Source organism: Diuraphis noxia, unplaced genomic scaffold (genome assembly GCF_037042655.1).
Source record: "Diuraphis noxia isolate RWA-SAM2 unplaced genomic scaffold, SU_Dnox_SAM2 contig0002, whole genome shotgun sequence".
Taxonomy (NCBI): Eukaryota; Metazoa; Arthropoda; class Insecta; order Hemiptera; family Aphididae; genus Diuraphis; species Diuraphis noxia.
In genome coordinates this window covers 62,417,696-62,435,002 of record NW_028301712.1, presented here as the reverse complement: position 1 = coordinate 62,435,002, position 17,307 = coordinate 62,417,696, and the positions used below count along the sequence as shown (strand labels likewise).

Sequence of the window (17,307 nt, the reverse complement as noted above, 5' to 3'; positions counted from 1 at the left end):
GCTCGCATATAGTGCACTATATAGTTTAAAAATTTAAAATCGATTTAATTTCAAACCGTTTTAACGCCATCTTATAAACGTAGCAATTGATCGTAACATATTATATATTATATATATATGATGTAGGTATTATATTAATGTTATTGAATAAAAAAATAAGTATTCCTATTAAAATTTCGAAAATTACATATTCATTTCAACGGGCTCCTAAAATAACCGGGTATCTGTACTCTAGAATCTAGATCCAACAGTCCCAACACCTTGTGGGTGCTTGATTATGCGTTATGAGGTTATGACCCACTTTAAGTCTTTTGTTCGATACTTTGATGCGCAAATAGTGGAATCAAAGATTAGATTTCATCCCATGGTGAGGTGATCACTTCTACGGGCCCCTTTAAAACATCACTATACGTCTATACCTAATATTAGAGACTTTCAGTAATTGAATTACACTTAATTGTTCTGTTTACAGGCATTGTTGTGTGTAAATACAGTAAATAACCAGTGGCATGGCGTGAAATCATCAGTGATGGTGCAAAAAAGATGGTGCAGTGTGGAGCAGTCACAAAAAATTGTACCCACCAATACCTATAACTTATTTTTACTATTCCTAGAAAGCTGGCAATTTATTTTATGATTTTTACTTTACAAATATTATAAAACTGCATTATACAACATTTTTTTCTTCTTTATCATACTCACATAATATGGTACAATTATTATTTATAATATCATCAGTGGTTGCCTTGGAAATAAAGTAGTAGAGGTACTCTAGCTACTTTTAAAATGTAGCGTCCCTATTTATTTTAATAAAACTTACATAACCATGGTGGGTGGGGGGTCGCCCCAAACCACCCTTTACGGTCCTTTTTAAAAAGTATACTAAATTATTAAGAAACACGAATCAATGAATCATAACATATAAATCATAATTTATTAGATGTAACCGTGTAACTTAAGGTTCACTTAATATTAGAATTAGATATCAAATATTAATACAATAAAATTACAATTCACATTTTCAAATACAATTTTGTATTTCATTTTAATTAATAGGTAGGTAAGTTAAAAGTTTACATTACAATCCGTCCCATGCGTTCCCGTCTAAAAAAGAAGTAGGGGTACGCTAGCGTATCCAAAAAATAGTTGAGGTACTCAGCCCCCCCCCCCCCATGTCAAACATTGAATACCATTATCATTATCACTCATCATGCTATAATTTATAATATAAATATTTAAATGATTGAATTTGATTTTAAATATTATTAAACAAACATAAAAGCCATGGTCACTGGTCGATGACAACTGTCATACCAACAAAACGAGTAAAATAAATAAAATGACGTCAATTACGTCATGATAGTTGGTCATATTATAACGCTTTTGAAAATCGCTTATACGTCAGTATCACCACCTTATAAGTTTCCATTTACTAATATCAATGCAATTTATTATTTTTACACTATAAAGTATAAACTGTAATTGTCCCATATATAAAATAGGAAAGAGAATTGGAATTGGAATCGCTTACATATTTATAGAAAATGTATTGTGTTGACCTGTGAGTTCGTTTGCGGCGTTCGGGGGACATTAAATTTTTACCGAGTATTAAGCCGGGTCCAAACTAGGACGAACATTGTTGTCGAACATGTTCGTTGAGCTTGAGAATGTTTCACCTAGTCTGTACGTTTTTCCTATGTGTGCGCGTACAACTCTAAAATGTTCGCTCAATAGGAGGTATCTGAACGAAAATCAAAGAAAATGTTTTTCAACTCTGTCATCAGTGTAGATGTGTTCGACTACAAATTTGCTAAAAAACTATAAGTAATTTATACATAAAAATATAAAATGTATATTTTATCTTTAAATTGATAAATATTTTTGAATAAATAATTATCTTTCAAAAAGTTCATAGAGATAGAATGACTGGTTATTAATCAAGTTTATTTATTATTATTTAATGTTTATCAAAAACAACAATATACTATCATAAACTTATTTAGAAGTAAATGTTGCTTCCTATCCAATTATATTGAATTAATTCGGTAGGTATAGACTATATGTACAACATTTTAAATAGTATTATACGTATTTTTTTACGTACATTCGAAGTTTAAGTATTTAGTAATTATTAATAGATGAGTAATATCCTTTCCAATTTGAGGACCAATAACTTCAAGCAATGATTCAAAATCTGTTGGTGACATTCTTATAATGTTTTTGAATCCTGGATGTTCAAGACTTAATCATTTAGCAGATCATTTCCATTATAACGACTTCTACTTTCAAAAATTGTACGTTGCCAACAACGTCCTTCATAAAAAGATTTTTTTTTTGCTTGAGAAACTAACGATGTAAAAACAAACGCTGCACTTGCAATAATTATATCTTCACTCATATTGCAAAAAAAAAAAATAAAACTGATAATTTTTTAGAAAAATTAGCAATTTGTTCATTCCGCACTAGATACCGGTTCCTACTAAAATTAAATAAACAATACGAATGCGAAATCTTTAAGTTTCCAATTTGAAAGGCGGTAAATCTTTGTGTATTTTGAACGAACATTGTTGTCGAATACTTGAAAGTACAGTAGCATTGGTTCGTCGAGCCAGGAAACATTCTCAACGAACATACTCGACATCAATGTTCGTCCTAGTGTGGACCCAGCTGTACGGTGATAATCGGCCTGTCATCAACCGACGGCCGAAACACGTACCCGAAACCACCAATATTATTTTTAGATTTACAACAAATAACAATGATAAAAATATAATTATTTTATTTTATCATTATTAGAATTTAATCATATTGAGTTTTAAAATTATACCACAAACTATATTTTCATATAATCTGTGATTATATTACAACAGACATGAGACAACAGTTTACATTGTTAAGAACTGAAATTGTAGTACTGCTTATATTCACGTCACGTCACTGAAAATAACCCACACCGTTGTTATAGTTTATGGAAAAGTGGAAATGGAATTACGACAATCTAAAAAGAATTACTCCAAATTCTAGTTTTTATTTTATATATATATATATAATAATATATTATATATAATCACATTGTTTAATTACCATATTATAATATACCTTCAGAATGGATAAATTATTATGTACAACCAATATTTATTTTTATAATATTTTTTTTTCTGTATAATAATAATCATTATATTATTGTTCCTAAAACGTTTATCTATAAAAAAGTGACACTTATATATTTGTAGCCTAAATGGCTAAAACAATTGAGCACAGAATACTCAAACTGTTAATCTTAAATTTACAACATTATCATAATATAATATAATATTACTAATATAATACAACATTATCAATTGATGCATAATATTATTATCGGTATTATATTTACAAATAGACGACTTAATGACCTTATAAACTACACGAGTCATGTCTCGCGCATTCGAAAATCAAAATAATAATAATAAAAAAAAAATACATAATATTATAATATATAATAATGTATTTATAATGAACAATAGAACTTTTTTTCCTTTTTTTTTTGTTTTTACAAATTATCTACAAAACATTTAAATTTATAAATATTATTATTACTCGCAGTTATTTCGGTTTCAGTAGATTGAGAAAAAAATCAAATCATAATAATACATTAATATAACCGGTATACCTGAGTCTATATTATATTATTATGATATACGTATTCACATTTTTTAATTATTACTTTTATTATTAATTATTATATAACCATATATCATGACCGGGGAATGAAAAAAATTGAAAATTGGACGTTACAGTGACAATTCGTTTTTTTTTTTGGTCGCCAGAATATTTTCATCCGTCGTTTTTTATATACCTAGGTATTTATATTTTAATATATACTTATATCTATTAATAGTTATAATAATTTTTCCAGAATTTCATATTATCATGTATTGTAATAATAATAATAATAGTAACAATAATACTATGATATCGCGAAATTCATCTTCGTAATGTTATTATGTACGTATATTATATTTAAATAGGGTATATCGAAAAGAACCATTTACCGGGTTGAATGAAATTACAGCGTGGCCGGTAGATAATATTAAAATATACTGCCATGGGGTGGCCATTAGACAATTTCGTTCATGTGGTCCGAAACTTTATCGAAGTTACCAACGTCCGTCTTCGTTGAGTATAACATGGGAAAAAGCAGTAATTATACCTGTATAATATGGCTACATTGAAGTAAAGTACCTACCAGAAGATTTGAATGTTATAATTTCGAAAGTAAAATTATTCGGGTTGTAGATGAAACTACGAAAGTGTCTGTTGGCGTTAATTAGGACGTGAATTTAGGGTGTTCCTCTAAAATTGTTTTCTGTGTTTAAGCTTACATAATATATCGCTAAATAATTTAGGGTGATTTGCTGCGCCTATATGCGTACTTCTCTGGAAATACAAGAAATTATTCGTCATGTACTGTTTTATAAGTTAAATTGCGTTGATTATCGTCGAATATTAATAAGTCTAACTATAATACAATAATATTATAGGTTGGCATGGGTAGTCGGTTACAAGTTAATAGATTCATTTAGGCCTTAGGGGTGTATACGATTGCCCACTTTTCACTTTTCACCTGCTAAAAACGCAACATGAATGCGCAACAAAAAAAGTACACATACTAATATAAAATAGTAAAAAATGTGTTATTTTATTGACTTTTTTCATTAGTTAGTAGGTACCTATCAACCACAAATTTTAAATTACGATTCTGATACATTATACATTAATTTGTACGCAATACACATGAATACATAATACAATAATATATCAAATCATCAAGAACTAGGGTATACATAATTGTCATTAATATAATAAAATCAGAAAAAAACACGAAAAGACGTCGCTGGTTATATTTATTATTTTGGGATAAAAACCAAGAAAAACATTTTCATCGATATCATCTGTTTCCGTTTTTGAATTGTGTTCTTTTTATAAGCTACTGTTGTTTTGAGTTTTTTACTTTTCATAAATAAAACTCTTTTTTGATGCGCAATCGTGTTATATTTTCGTATTTGTTAGATAAAAGCCTGTAATTTTTTATTAGTTTTTTGTTGGTTTTTTCAGCCAAATACCTAGGTAAAAAATACACAATCGTGCTGCATCAGGTATAATAATAATATTTAGGATTTTAAGTTTTACGATAAGTGACGGAACCGGCTGCGTCGAAATGAAATTTGGATGTCAGACGACGAAATTGAATCCTCTTGGTGTCCCATGGAGGTATATGTATAGGTAAGTAGATTAACTTCATGGTATACCTATCCACTACCCGTACTTACCCAATCATGTACGATTGCTAAATTACTCTGAAGTCTGAGCAATCATCCAGAGACTAGATTATATAAAAACGACGTGTAAAGTATACACTAGAATAATATATGTGACTAGGTAGACTGTGTAGGCGTTAACTCCATACGCATGTCTCAGCCGAATTACTATGGGTCTATATATGATTACGGGTCTTATAATAACTTCTATATTGTTTACATCGTAATAATAATAATAATTTAAATACCCTGCACACGTCTACGAGTAAAAATAAAAAATATTCATAAAACAATATCGTAATAATAATATTAATAAATAATAAATAATAATAATAATAATATAATATACTAATATTTAACGCACAATATGACCAATATAATGTATAAATTATATAATATATGGTATGTATGCGTATAGAAATAACGTCGCACATTATTAAAATATAACAACCTAATAATAATAATAATAATAATAATAATATTAATACATTTAAAACAATTTGAATTTAGTCGAATCTTTGTGTCGTACACATTTCGAGAGTGAAACAAATAGGGTTCAAAGAGATCAAACCATAACAATAAAACATATAACACACGGCAGCGGTGCGGCAACTACAGGCAATAACAATAATATTATAATAGTAGGTACATGTTTTTATTGTTACTGTCATTTTACGTATATACAATGGAAAATATATTGAACTAATTCATATTTAATATTATTATGTGTGCCCAGTGGGTCAGTTTGGATATTTCAGCCTACAAATTTTCGAAACGTGGACAAAAAATTGTACACAAGAAAAAAATCGTGGATACGCGCGATTTGATTTATGACGATATTAATAATTAGGTATTGTATTAAAATCATATATTATATTATAATATTATTATAGCGCAGAGTTTTACTTAATGCGGGCCCGTTTATTCGACGGTCATAAAAAACAGAACACAAAAACGTCTCGCGGACTCACGAGTGTCTCCCTCCCACCATGGAAAGAATATCCCTCGTGGACGCCAAACTGTGCACACACATAATTTAATAATTTATATATACGTAAGGGTAGTTAAGAGCTGCAGGCACCTAATGACCGCAGCAAGTCGGTTGTGTATGTGTACATCATAATATATAATAAACAAAACATTATTTCTAAATTTTTCCTCTTCTAGAAATCGATTTAAACACATATAATAATAATAATAATAATAATAATACATAATAATACATAATATTAGAATATATAGGCCTATATAAGATTTTTGACAGTGAATTTTATATCATAATTATAACAAAGGACAATAATACAATATTACAGGTAGGTATATAGGTAACCGCACACAATTATTTTATTATTTATGGGCAAAAACACAAATACAGTAAATGACGTCTTTATATTATGTGTTTAATATAATACATAATAATAATAGTAATAATAGTTAACTCAAATTTAGAATTGATTTTTTTCCACTTATAATATAGGCGTACACATGTTTCTCGCGCGTGTACGAATAAACACACTAGGTAGGTAATATACAACAATAATATAATAACATCAACAACAACAAAAGCAACAACAAAAAAACAACAACAACAACAATAACAAGAACAACAACGACAGCGAAAAAAAAGAGAGGAAAGAGCTTAAAACGATTTTTGTTCATTTTATAATTCTATTATTGTTAGGAGGGTTACGAGGATTGGCACCGTTGTCGTCGTCTTCATTTTTTACTTCTAGGAAACGTTCGTACAATAATTTGTTTTTATTTAGAATATCGATATTTTAATACGATATATTACACAGGCGGGGATATAATATTGTGCATAAATTATCACGTCTGAACCGCCGGTTTGAAAACGCCGTCGATCGATTAGATCGTTTTCTCGTGGTATTTTTTGGGTGTTGTGTGACTGCAGAAAGAACTAGTTAATTTTTTTATCCATAAGAATATGTCATCCTCTGTAAAAAAAAGGCTTAGAACCGGGTCGCAAATTTATTCTCGTTCTCTTTTTAATCGTCTTTTCTCAATCACGATCACTTTAAGTCATATAAAAGTGACCATATATGGGTATTTAGCCGAGTCAAGAAGAATTTGGGAAATAGTACTACTATTTGCTGATGACGTTTTTACACTTCGGAAAAATTAAATTTGTTGTGTATATAATGTGACATAATAAAGCAATTTCTTAATAAAATAAATAAACATCTAATATTTATATGGTCTATACAGTGTTAACATAATATGTATAATAAATGTAACAAAAATACGATACATAAACTAAAATATATTTTTCAACCTAACTATATGTATAAGTATCTAGTACCTACTTAATTTTTTAAAGTGATCCAAATATTGACAAAATATAATTACGTACTTATGAGGTAACCATTTTTTTTGTTTTGAAATACCCATTGGTACAATATACGTCGAGTGTTTTTGATATTATGAATACACTTACGATATTACTTCACTAAAAATATAAAGATAAAAATATTTATCATGGAATAATAATAATTATAAAATAATAAAACGTTACGATTCACCCGATGTATAATAACTTTTATTTAACTTTTTTACTAGAAATATTGTTTTTATTTTCTTAACCAGGGATGTATGAATTAAATCTAATATAATCATGTTGTTTCAAAAACACCGTTCAAAACTTAGTATTTACGCGAATTTGTTCGTAGTTTCATTGACAATTTCACCTGAGATATAATATATACATAGCCACATAGGTCCTTATGTCCTATACTCCTATACATTGGATACGCTCTTTCTGTGATGGTGTACCGTGATACTTATATACGATTTTGTGTATTTTTGATCGTTTTTGAATATTTGCGGTTTGTTTGGCGGCGAGACAATTACAATTTAGTATAACATTCTATAGTATTATTATAAGTTTATTATAAGACAATAAGTACAAGTTACATTTATAGTAAAATTATTAGAGAAAAATAAAATGAAAAACAAGATCGATAAATTTGTAACATCGTAATAATAAATAATCTTATTACAGCTGTGCAACATTATTAAAAAGAAAATAAATATTTTTGGCAGTTTTGATCTCGGATCTTAGGTACGCGAATTTTTAACGTATGTATTCGCGTTAAAAGTATACACTACGGAAAACATTTTATACTTGATTATTTTAATATAATATTATTTAGATAGGTACATAAACAATTTTTTTATACCACACTAGACATATTTAAACGATTTATGTAGTAATGTTAGTTATACATATTTTAAAGTAACCCTGGTAAAAATATGTACACGAAACCAAAATTCAATAACAACGATGTACAATATATTTTAATATTATACCTGTGTATTGCACCAAGAGCTGTAGTAAACATAACAATAATATTAAAAATAATAATCATAACCTACAGCAGTACATTTTAATTATTATTATTTAATATCATATTCATGGGCAATAAAAATGTTTTAAAATATATTCTTAATCAGACTGGAGTATCATGAACAGCACACGAATTACACTGAACATCAGGTCGATTAATGATTTTTGATACGCAGAAAAGTATCGCGTTCGTGATGAGTGCCTGACGGCGGATGTACATCGTGTATTATTATGAGAATAGAGAGGATCACATTTTCCGGTTATCTAGCAACTTATACACGTAGTACAATTGCCCTAGTTTACGACCAAGCAATAAAAAGAAAAAACCTGAAGTCCCGGATGTTGTTTTTATGAATATTATTTTTTGTTTCCCGCATCGGAAAATATCTCCCAGTCATCATCGGTTGCGCGATTGAAATACGAATCAAGTCCAAAAGTCGTTTGTGTGGTAAAACAGCGAAGTAGAATAATAATAAAAAAAAAACTACGGCAAACGAAATTATAAAATCGGTGTCGGTGAAGTCATCAGCGCACGGGGGACGGAGAGACACAGAGAGATAGAGTGAGAGAGAGAGTGGAAAAATGAAAACGACATGGAAAATTCGTATACTCGCGAAACACACCTATTACATTATGTGGAGGAAAACGTCGTAAGTCGATTCGTTATCGGAAATGTATAACGAGGAGTGCACGCTAGTAGGTACCAATACTGAACGCGTTGTAAAATAAATATTTTTTATTTTTTTAGGATAACGGAACCGAATAGAGAACCCCTACTTGTTCGAGATGGTTTATTTGTTCGGGATTGAAGGGAAAAAATGAAACCGTGAGAAGCGCAAATACTGGCGAGTGGATATTACACGCCGAGGGTCTGAAAGATTATAGAGTGTATTACCATGTCGTCGATTTGATATTATATGAGTCTAAATCACGAGTGAAGTACACAAATCGATTTGCCTTTTCAAAGGCGAAATAGCTAGGGTACTCGCCGGACGATATTGTCTTTCACTTGCCGTGACATAGTGCCAAACGAATGATGATGATGATACCAATAATATTATTATGGTTATAGGCAACGATTACAACTGTACCTTTATAAATAAACGATTTTAGTGTCTTACAATATTATTTTATTGTTTAGATATACCATCAAGACAATTGATTTGTATTTTTACCTCGCTAGACTCACGGACGCAAAAGCAGCTAAGAGCATCATCCGCTGACTGCAGAAATGGCATTATGATGGTGGCCGGTGTGAGTGGAGGGAATCACCGGGGCTTAATGAACTGGAATAATTAATTATGCCGGAAATTGTGTGACAAACAATAAACGAAAAATTCTGTAATCTGGAGACATGATCCATCATTGGAGTGTTCTTATGAGTCTAATATATTATTATTATTAAAATATAAGTGAAGGCGTCTTTTTAAGAAAAAAGTTCAATGGGAATATTAATTCATGCGTTCCACGAATAACTTTGACAACTGCAACTAGTAACTACTGCCGTATTACCCGACCAAATTGCCACACATGACCAGTTTTAGGTCTCTTAAAATCGCCTATACCATGATAATATTATATTGTTATTGACTACTGTAAACTCATTGGTGTTGGTGCATGTATTAGAAAAAACAATTAATATACCTTTTAGGTATAAAGGCTGTTTTAAGAATAAATTATCCGGAGGTGTATGGAATTGTCTATTATATTGCTGATGAATGATGATTTCAGTTTGAATTTTTTTAGTATCAAACGTAATTAAACGTATTGATCAATGTTGCTATCATCAGCGAAATATATTTGAACATATAGTCTCGTACGAACGTCTATTTATTGTATTTCTACATATCAATTGTAGAGGTGAGCATCCTATTCTTAACCTAACTTAATCAGGTGCAGATCCAAGGGCTTTAGCATCTCACCTATTTTAAAATACTATATACCTATTAATATACATTTTTTATTTAGTGTTTATTTAAAATTATTAATTTATTTTTATCAAATCAGATTTATACCTAATCTATTATGTGGGGACTAAAATTATAATTTTATTTTGCTGAAAAAATGTATCCCCAGTTTCAGATATTTCTAGATCCACACCTGAATTTAGCCTAATAACCAGAGCCGGTGGTTATTATGACGTCATATTTTATAAGCATTATTAATTTTTGACATGTGGGATACGTATGCGCGATGGCCGTAGGTTACATCCGCACAGAAATTTACAATATCATAAAATATTCAAAATAATGAAAATAATTATTCGGACGATAATCACGTCATACAATCCCGCTGTAGTATAGTCGAATTTTCAATCACGTCCTGCTTCGCCACTTGACGCGACGACAAGTCTCGAAAATCGGACAAGAGACCGCAGAACGACGCGTGGGAAACGGCAGCGGCGCGTTATCTACGTCAGTGTTTGTATTCGGGAAAATGTTTGTTGTTGAGCAGCACGGACCGTTCGTAGGTCGTGGCCGGGGTTGGGCCAAGGTGGTTGTTGGCGGAGGGAGAGCGTTGTTGTTGTTGTTTTTGCTGTTGTTGTTGGTGGTGGTGACGTTGCTGATGGTGGTTGTTGTTGTTGCTGCTGCTGTTGTCGGCGGCGATGATGGTGGTGTTGTTGTTGGCGGTGGTGGTGATGCTGGTTGTGGCGGTACGGGTATCGTCGTTGGCGCCGTTTCGCCGCTGCTTGCACCGCGGTGACGGTGAATGGCCGCTGCCGCTGCTGGTGGCCGACAGCTGTGCGTCGTACCCGGAGCGGTGTTGTCGGTGCGTCGAGGACCGGCGGCTGCTCCGGGCGCTGCTGCTGCCGCCACTGTGGGCGGCCGCCGGCTGTCGGACGCCACTGTCGGCGATGGCCGCGACCGCCGGCATGTCCATGCTAGCCGACCGCGCTATTGGTCGACGAGCTTCCGGAGGAATGAAAAAAAAGAGAAAGCACAAAAACCAAACGTTTATTATTCCACGCGAACGGCGCGATTTTATAATGATATATGTTGACGAAGACGACGGGTCGTCTTTTGCGTGACATGCACTTGGTTTTCCCCATAGCAAGTCTACACAAGTTGAGGTTCTATATACTGAAAAGCAAATGGAAAATAGGTACTTTCGGGAAATTCAAGAAAAATTTCGGTGGCCGTTATTTATCGTCCTGCCCACCACTGGGTCGTATACAATTTATCACCACGTGATCGCCCGCTGTACTGTTATAATAATATTATGATAATATGGTTATATTATTATATCTATGGTACCACTAAAAATGTAGTGTTGAAATGAATAGTAGCATAATTAATATTTCATAGTTAGACGTAAATTAATATAAATTAAGAAACATAAAAAAATCCATCAAAGATTTTAACGTTATTATGCTTTTATTGTAAAAATTGAATGCTATTATAGTATCTTAAAACAAGTAAATAACGTTGTGTCTTTTAAGACAGATATATGATCATGAAATGTGCACAATGCACATAGCATCTAAGATGTAGTGCCGTAGTGGTAAGATTGCCTCATACTACATAACATGATTATATGTTAAGAAGTATTCACCATTTTTCCATAAATAGATCACTTCTTACGCTATACAGTCTTACAGACTTATTTACCTATACACGTAAAATATCGAAATACAGAGAAATTTCAAAATTTCAGAATAAAAGACCTATCCGTTATTGAAAGGTGATAAATTTTATATGGTTCGCAGTGGTTGGGCGATAACAAACATGTACCCCGAAAAATGTTCACTCGGATTTTGCTGCTTTTATGTCCATCTGATAGTACGCTTGAAGGGTATTACGCATGGTAGTATCAATTGCGTGGTTATCGGTTGACATTACCATTGATAAGTCAGGGTGCAGACGTGATCGGTCTTCATATACCAGGTGATTCATGTAACGTAATAAGCACTCATTATTTGAAAAACCAGTAACAATTTAAAAAAGAGTTTTTTATTTTACGATTTTAAGTCGTTAGAAAAAAACTTTTTCTAAAAAATATAATATTTTTTACAACTTTTTGTCTATGATTTGTAAGTATGCAAAGACGAGCGAAGTGAAATGAAACAGGGTTACCTCGAAAAATGTTGGTCCACTGCTTTGCTTATGTAAACTTTAAACACTTATAAGTTAGAGTTAATAAACCAAGCGTCTGCAGATATTCAATTTTGATAGATCGGAATACTATGGATAGTCCGAATAATATCCTACCGCCAGTGTTTTCTGAAATAATGAGTGTCTTAGGTTAGATGCATCATTCCTATATATAGTAGAAAGATATGATAATATTATATTGATTGATTTATAGACTGTGAATAAATGGGCCGACTCGATAGCGGAAGAAAAACGTACCCTAAAAGAATATCCGGAATGGTGGAATGTCTCGTTATATTATACGATTTCTTTATCAAAATATATTTTAAAAATGTTATCACTGATAGAAAATATATTTTTTTTTACCTTACAGACCTAAGCGACTTCTTTGTATGTAGAACACGATCTTACAGAAAGCGGACATCATAATTATTATGATAACTATAATAATGTATACTACTAAGTGCTACAGTATTCAAACAATAATAATACTCTCTAACCTTAACGTTTATAATAATAATATTACATTATACCTATCATTATCATATAATATAGAGGACGGACCACCCCGAGGTTCCCGTTGTCCTTATTTGTCAGTTGCGTTACGGATGGATGGGAAAAAAACAGTGGTCCATCCCATATACATATTATAAACGTATATATTTATTCATTTTATACAGCAGCTGTGGGCGTTTTGTTTTTTTTCTCGTCTTATTATTTTTCTTTTTTTTTACACAACCGCGAAATTCGTTCGGAAACGACACAGTCGATTAACTGGAAACCGATTTATCTACCAATGGTATTATTGGTATATTATGTTTGAGTTATTGCGGTAGTAACGAAACGAGGAGAAGAAAAAACAAAACGATCACGCACGCGGTTTTCAAAAAATCTACTCGTGTTTATAATATTTTTTTATCATAAACACATAATATTACATTAGGTATATACAAATCATAATTTATCGGCGGTGGTTAAGCATATTTCAGAGGTCAAGTCAATATTTCATACCTTCGTGGATAGATTTAAATATTATGTGTGTATTAAAACACTGTAATGGTTTAGCCTTTAGCCAATATTATAGTAATCCGAGTAAAATTTATCGGCAGATATTTCAGCTATAAATATATCGGTAAAACAAAAATGCTGTTATTGCTTTTCAATGTTTTATTTATTAAATCGTATCTGTATGAAATTAAAATTATTTATAAGTTTAAATTACTGAAAATTGTTCTCTCGAATGTAATAACCACTATTTTTGAAAAGTTGCATGTAACTTATCAGCCATTTAACGCTTTGCATAAGACCACCACTCAATTATAAATACATACACGTACACAAATACAGGGTGATTTTTTAACTTTCAACCTTCATTTTGTCGGTTGATTAATAAAATACAGTTAAAGTAATCGCGATAGTTACTATTTTTTTTCTAAATGAATCAATTATTTTTGTATTTTAGTCATTATCTATAAGATTTTTTTTAAATTTAAACAAGTTATATCATACTTATAGAAAAAAAGATAGAATATGAAATTAAAAATTATTGTTCGCATTGGCTGCTGTAAAATTGGGACACGCGGCGTTAAACGAACCACCCTGTATTTAATATAATATAACACTACTACGCTATGTTTCGGGAACTATATAATACTATAAGTGCACGTAAGTATTTATAACGATAATATAGTATGACGTATATACACTAAAAATATAATATACAGAGTGATTCAACAAACATGCTCTCATACCTTTTTCTTTTTGAATAATTCAGTTGTTCAAAATTTGGATTTTAGAGTTTTTCAAATATATACTCGAAGATTATTTTTATATTTTTAAATTATTGAATTGTTTTGTACTACTTAAGGTGATACCAACTTATGTTTTTGAATGGAAACTCGCCTTTTTTACTGTAAATTATTTAGTGTATATTTTTTTTAAGAATATTGATGTATACTTGATTCAAAATTCGATCAAATCATTTTTTAGTTATTGAAATGTTTATACTGAGGATAATATTACTTTAAAGTGGCTTTGCAAAGATATAAAATATAGGTGTAATATTGATCTAACTAGTGTTTTTAATAATAATTATAAACGTTTATAGATTAATATTAGGTAAGTTCTAATATTACGTAAGTTAAATTCACTATAATAGCCCTTACATCATTCAAACCCATTATCATGGACCCATTATCCTTAGTACACAAAGTTTAAAGTTAAATAATTCATAAACTACTCTTTCGAATGTGTAGCAAAATTATGTGTTAAATAATTAAGTAAATTACAGTAAATTAGGGGGTTCTTATTTTGAAAAACCTAAGTTTGAATCTACACAGGATATTCCTTATTGAATAGTACACAAAAATATCAAGAATTTTAAAATTAGGCTTTTAATTACGTTTAAAAATGCCCAAAATCACATTTTTAATAATTGCATTGTTAAATAAGAAAAAGGAGTTGAGCATGTTTGGCGAATTACTCTGTACGTCAATTAATTATAATACTATACAATTAGCGCCTATGACGGGTTTGTGCATGTGGTGCATACCTTTCGCTGTCGGGGGTATTACACGCGTTCCGACAGGAGGGCGGGCGGTCTGCCGATTCATAGATGCTTTCCTCACCTGTTGTCGAGTGGACGGTGGCCGACGACGCCCGGGCGGCCGCCTGTTGGTACGGCGACGCCGAGCCGCTGGTCGCCCTACTCGCCGGACGGTACCAACCCCTCACGAATCTCGGTTCTTCGCATCTGTGTAAAACAAAACAACAGGGGATGAACAAAAAATAAAGATCATTTTCGTTACAATAGTTATATTTTAAACGACGTATTAATATTATCATAAAGTGTAATATAGACTATCCCAGGCGTCCTAATCGAGGGGGTGGCGAACGTCATTACGCCTCCTTTCATCCCTATATATTGTTATTACCGCGGAGACGTGCTTGACGGACGAACGATGATTACATAGTAAGTATAATATTTTATAACTTTATATACGACAATTGAGGGAAGTACTCACGAGAGGATGTCGTATCACCCTTATTAGCTTATTTGTCTTTGTTAATTTCTCATAATTTATTGTGAAAATAAAAATTCCTATTTTCCATATTTTTTCTGTATACTGTGTGAATTTTAATTTTTAATATAAGTTAAGTTAATTGATAACTTTAAAAATAAATGATTAAGTAATAAAAGCATTTATGTCGTATTGTCACCATCGTGAAGTAATTTACGCTAAATTCCACTTACACACGATTCATGATGTATTATAATTATAATTAATTAACTTCTGCGGGTAAATTCAAGAATATATATATAATTTTGTCAAAACGTAGTCTGAGAATAGTTCAAAACTCAAATTCTTCTTTTAAAAATAACTGAACATGCTAATGCGGTGATTGCATATTTACAGGACACGAAATGATAGTATATTATGTAATATTATGATTAGGTTATGACTAGCATTGCTGTGAAATAGTATATTTTTTCTAAGTTCAAATACAATTGGTTGTCAATTATATTGAATATATTCACTTTTGGCCAACACTGAATTGAAGAGATAATTTTTTTATTCATAATTGACAAGATTGAATATTTAGAGTTTTTGAGAATTAATTTGAAAACATGAATGTAAAATCATTTTCACCTATTGACGTTCAGTAATTATTATTTGTATGTATATTTTGTAAATATACTAATTATAAGATGATATTTTCGGACGTATCGAGTAAAAGGTAAGATTTTATTTTATTAGGCTTGGGGAGTGAGGTTGTTTATTAAGTTTCACTTAATCTAACCGTTAGTACGATGCGCGTGTTTGCCGTGTAGATACAGCGTTTTATATTTTTAAATGACAATTAGACTAAACATTTACAGAAAAAATTTCGAGAAACAGGCCTCAAACAGCCAAGTTCTATGAAATGAACACGATCTGTTAAATACTATCTAATCTAGTAAAGCTTAAAACATTAACAGTAAGATACTTTTTCGAGTTATTTGCGATAAATTTTCATATGAAAACTATTAATGAATAAATAGTAGGTGTCTAAAATTATTTTTGTTTTTTTTATTTTATTCCATTTTTGATCTTATTTAAATACTAGTTTTAAATCGATTATGATATTGTAATATTATGACGTATTGTAAATATGAATAAAAATAATCACCCGGGATGCGCGTCATGTCTATAGTGTCTGTCGACTTCTGTTTCGGACATTCTGTTCTCTTCCGAACCAGATGGACTATGTCTTACGGTGTGTTCTTGGATCTGTTTGAAAAGGTCTTCAAGATTCCGTATACGGATTGTGGAGGAAACTTCTTTAGCGGTCTCTTCTTCATCTTCTGGGGCTTAATTAAACAGATAATTATTAGAATTGAACGTCAAGTACTTGGGTGAGATTCAAAACGCAGAAGTATTCATATAATACACACCAATATCTGTTCGCCTGCTAGGCCTCCGATATGGATGTCGATGGCATGTTGGGGCACCACTTTCAGACAAAACAGTATGACTTTGAGGTAGTCCATGTCCTAAAAACACATTTCATT

The 17,307-nt window shown here is 31.1% G+C and overlaps 1 protein-coding gene across 6 annotated transcripts in view; it reads right to left on the bottom strand.

Moving 5' to 3' along the window:
• Positions 1–3,018: 3,018 nt before the first annotated feature.
• The window catches only part of mmd (disintegrin and metalloproteinase domain-containing protein mind-meld), a 258,307-nt gene continuing 244,018 nt past the window's right edge, over positions 3,019–17,307 (bottom strand). For 4 of the 6 annotated variants that reach the window (XM_089218712.1, XM_089218708.1, XM_089218710.1 and 1 more), the window contains 4 exons: positions 17,191–17,289; positions 16,926–17,106; positions 15,307–15,507; positions 11,405–11,573 (listed from right to left, as the gene is read on the bottom strand). In XM_089218712.1, the coding sequence (XP_089074838.1) occupies positions 11,546–11,573; positions 15,307–15,507; positions 16,926–17,106; positions 17,191–17,289 (509 nt within the window). In that variant the 3' untranslated portion in view covers positions 11,405–11,545. Of the gene's footprint in view, positions 11,574–11,598; positions 12,885–15,306; positions 15,508–16,925; positions 17,107–17,190; positions 17,290–17,307 lie in introns of those variants that run through there. The other 2 variants (XM_089218714.1, XM_089218711.1) reach the window with 2 other exon arrangements.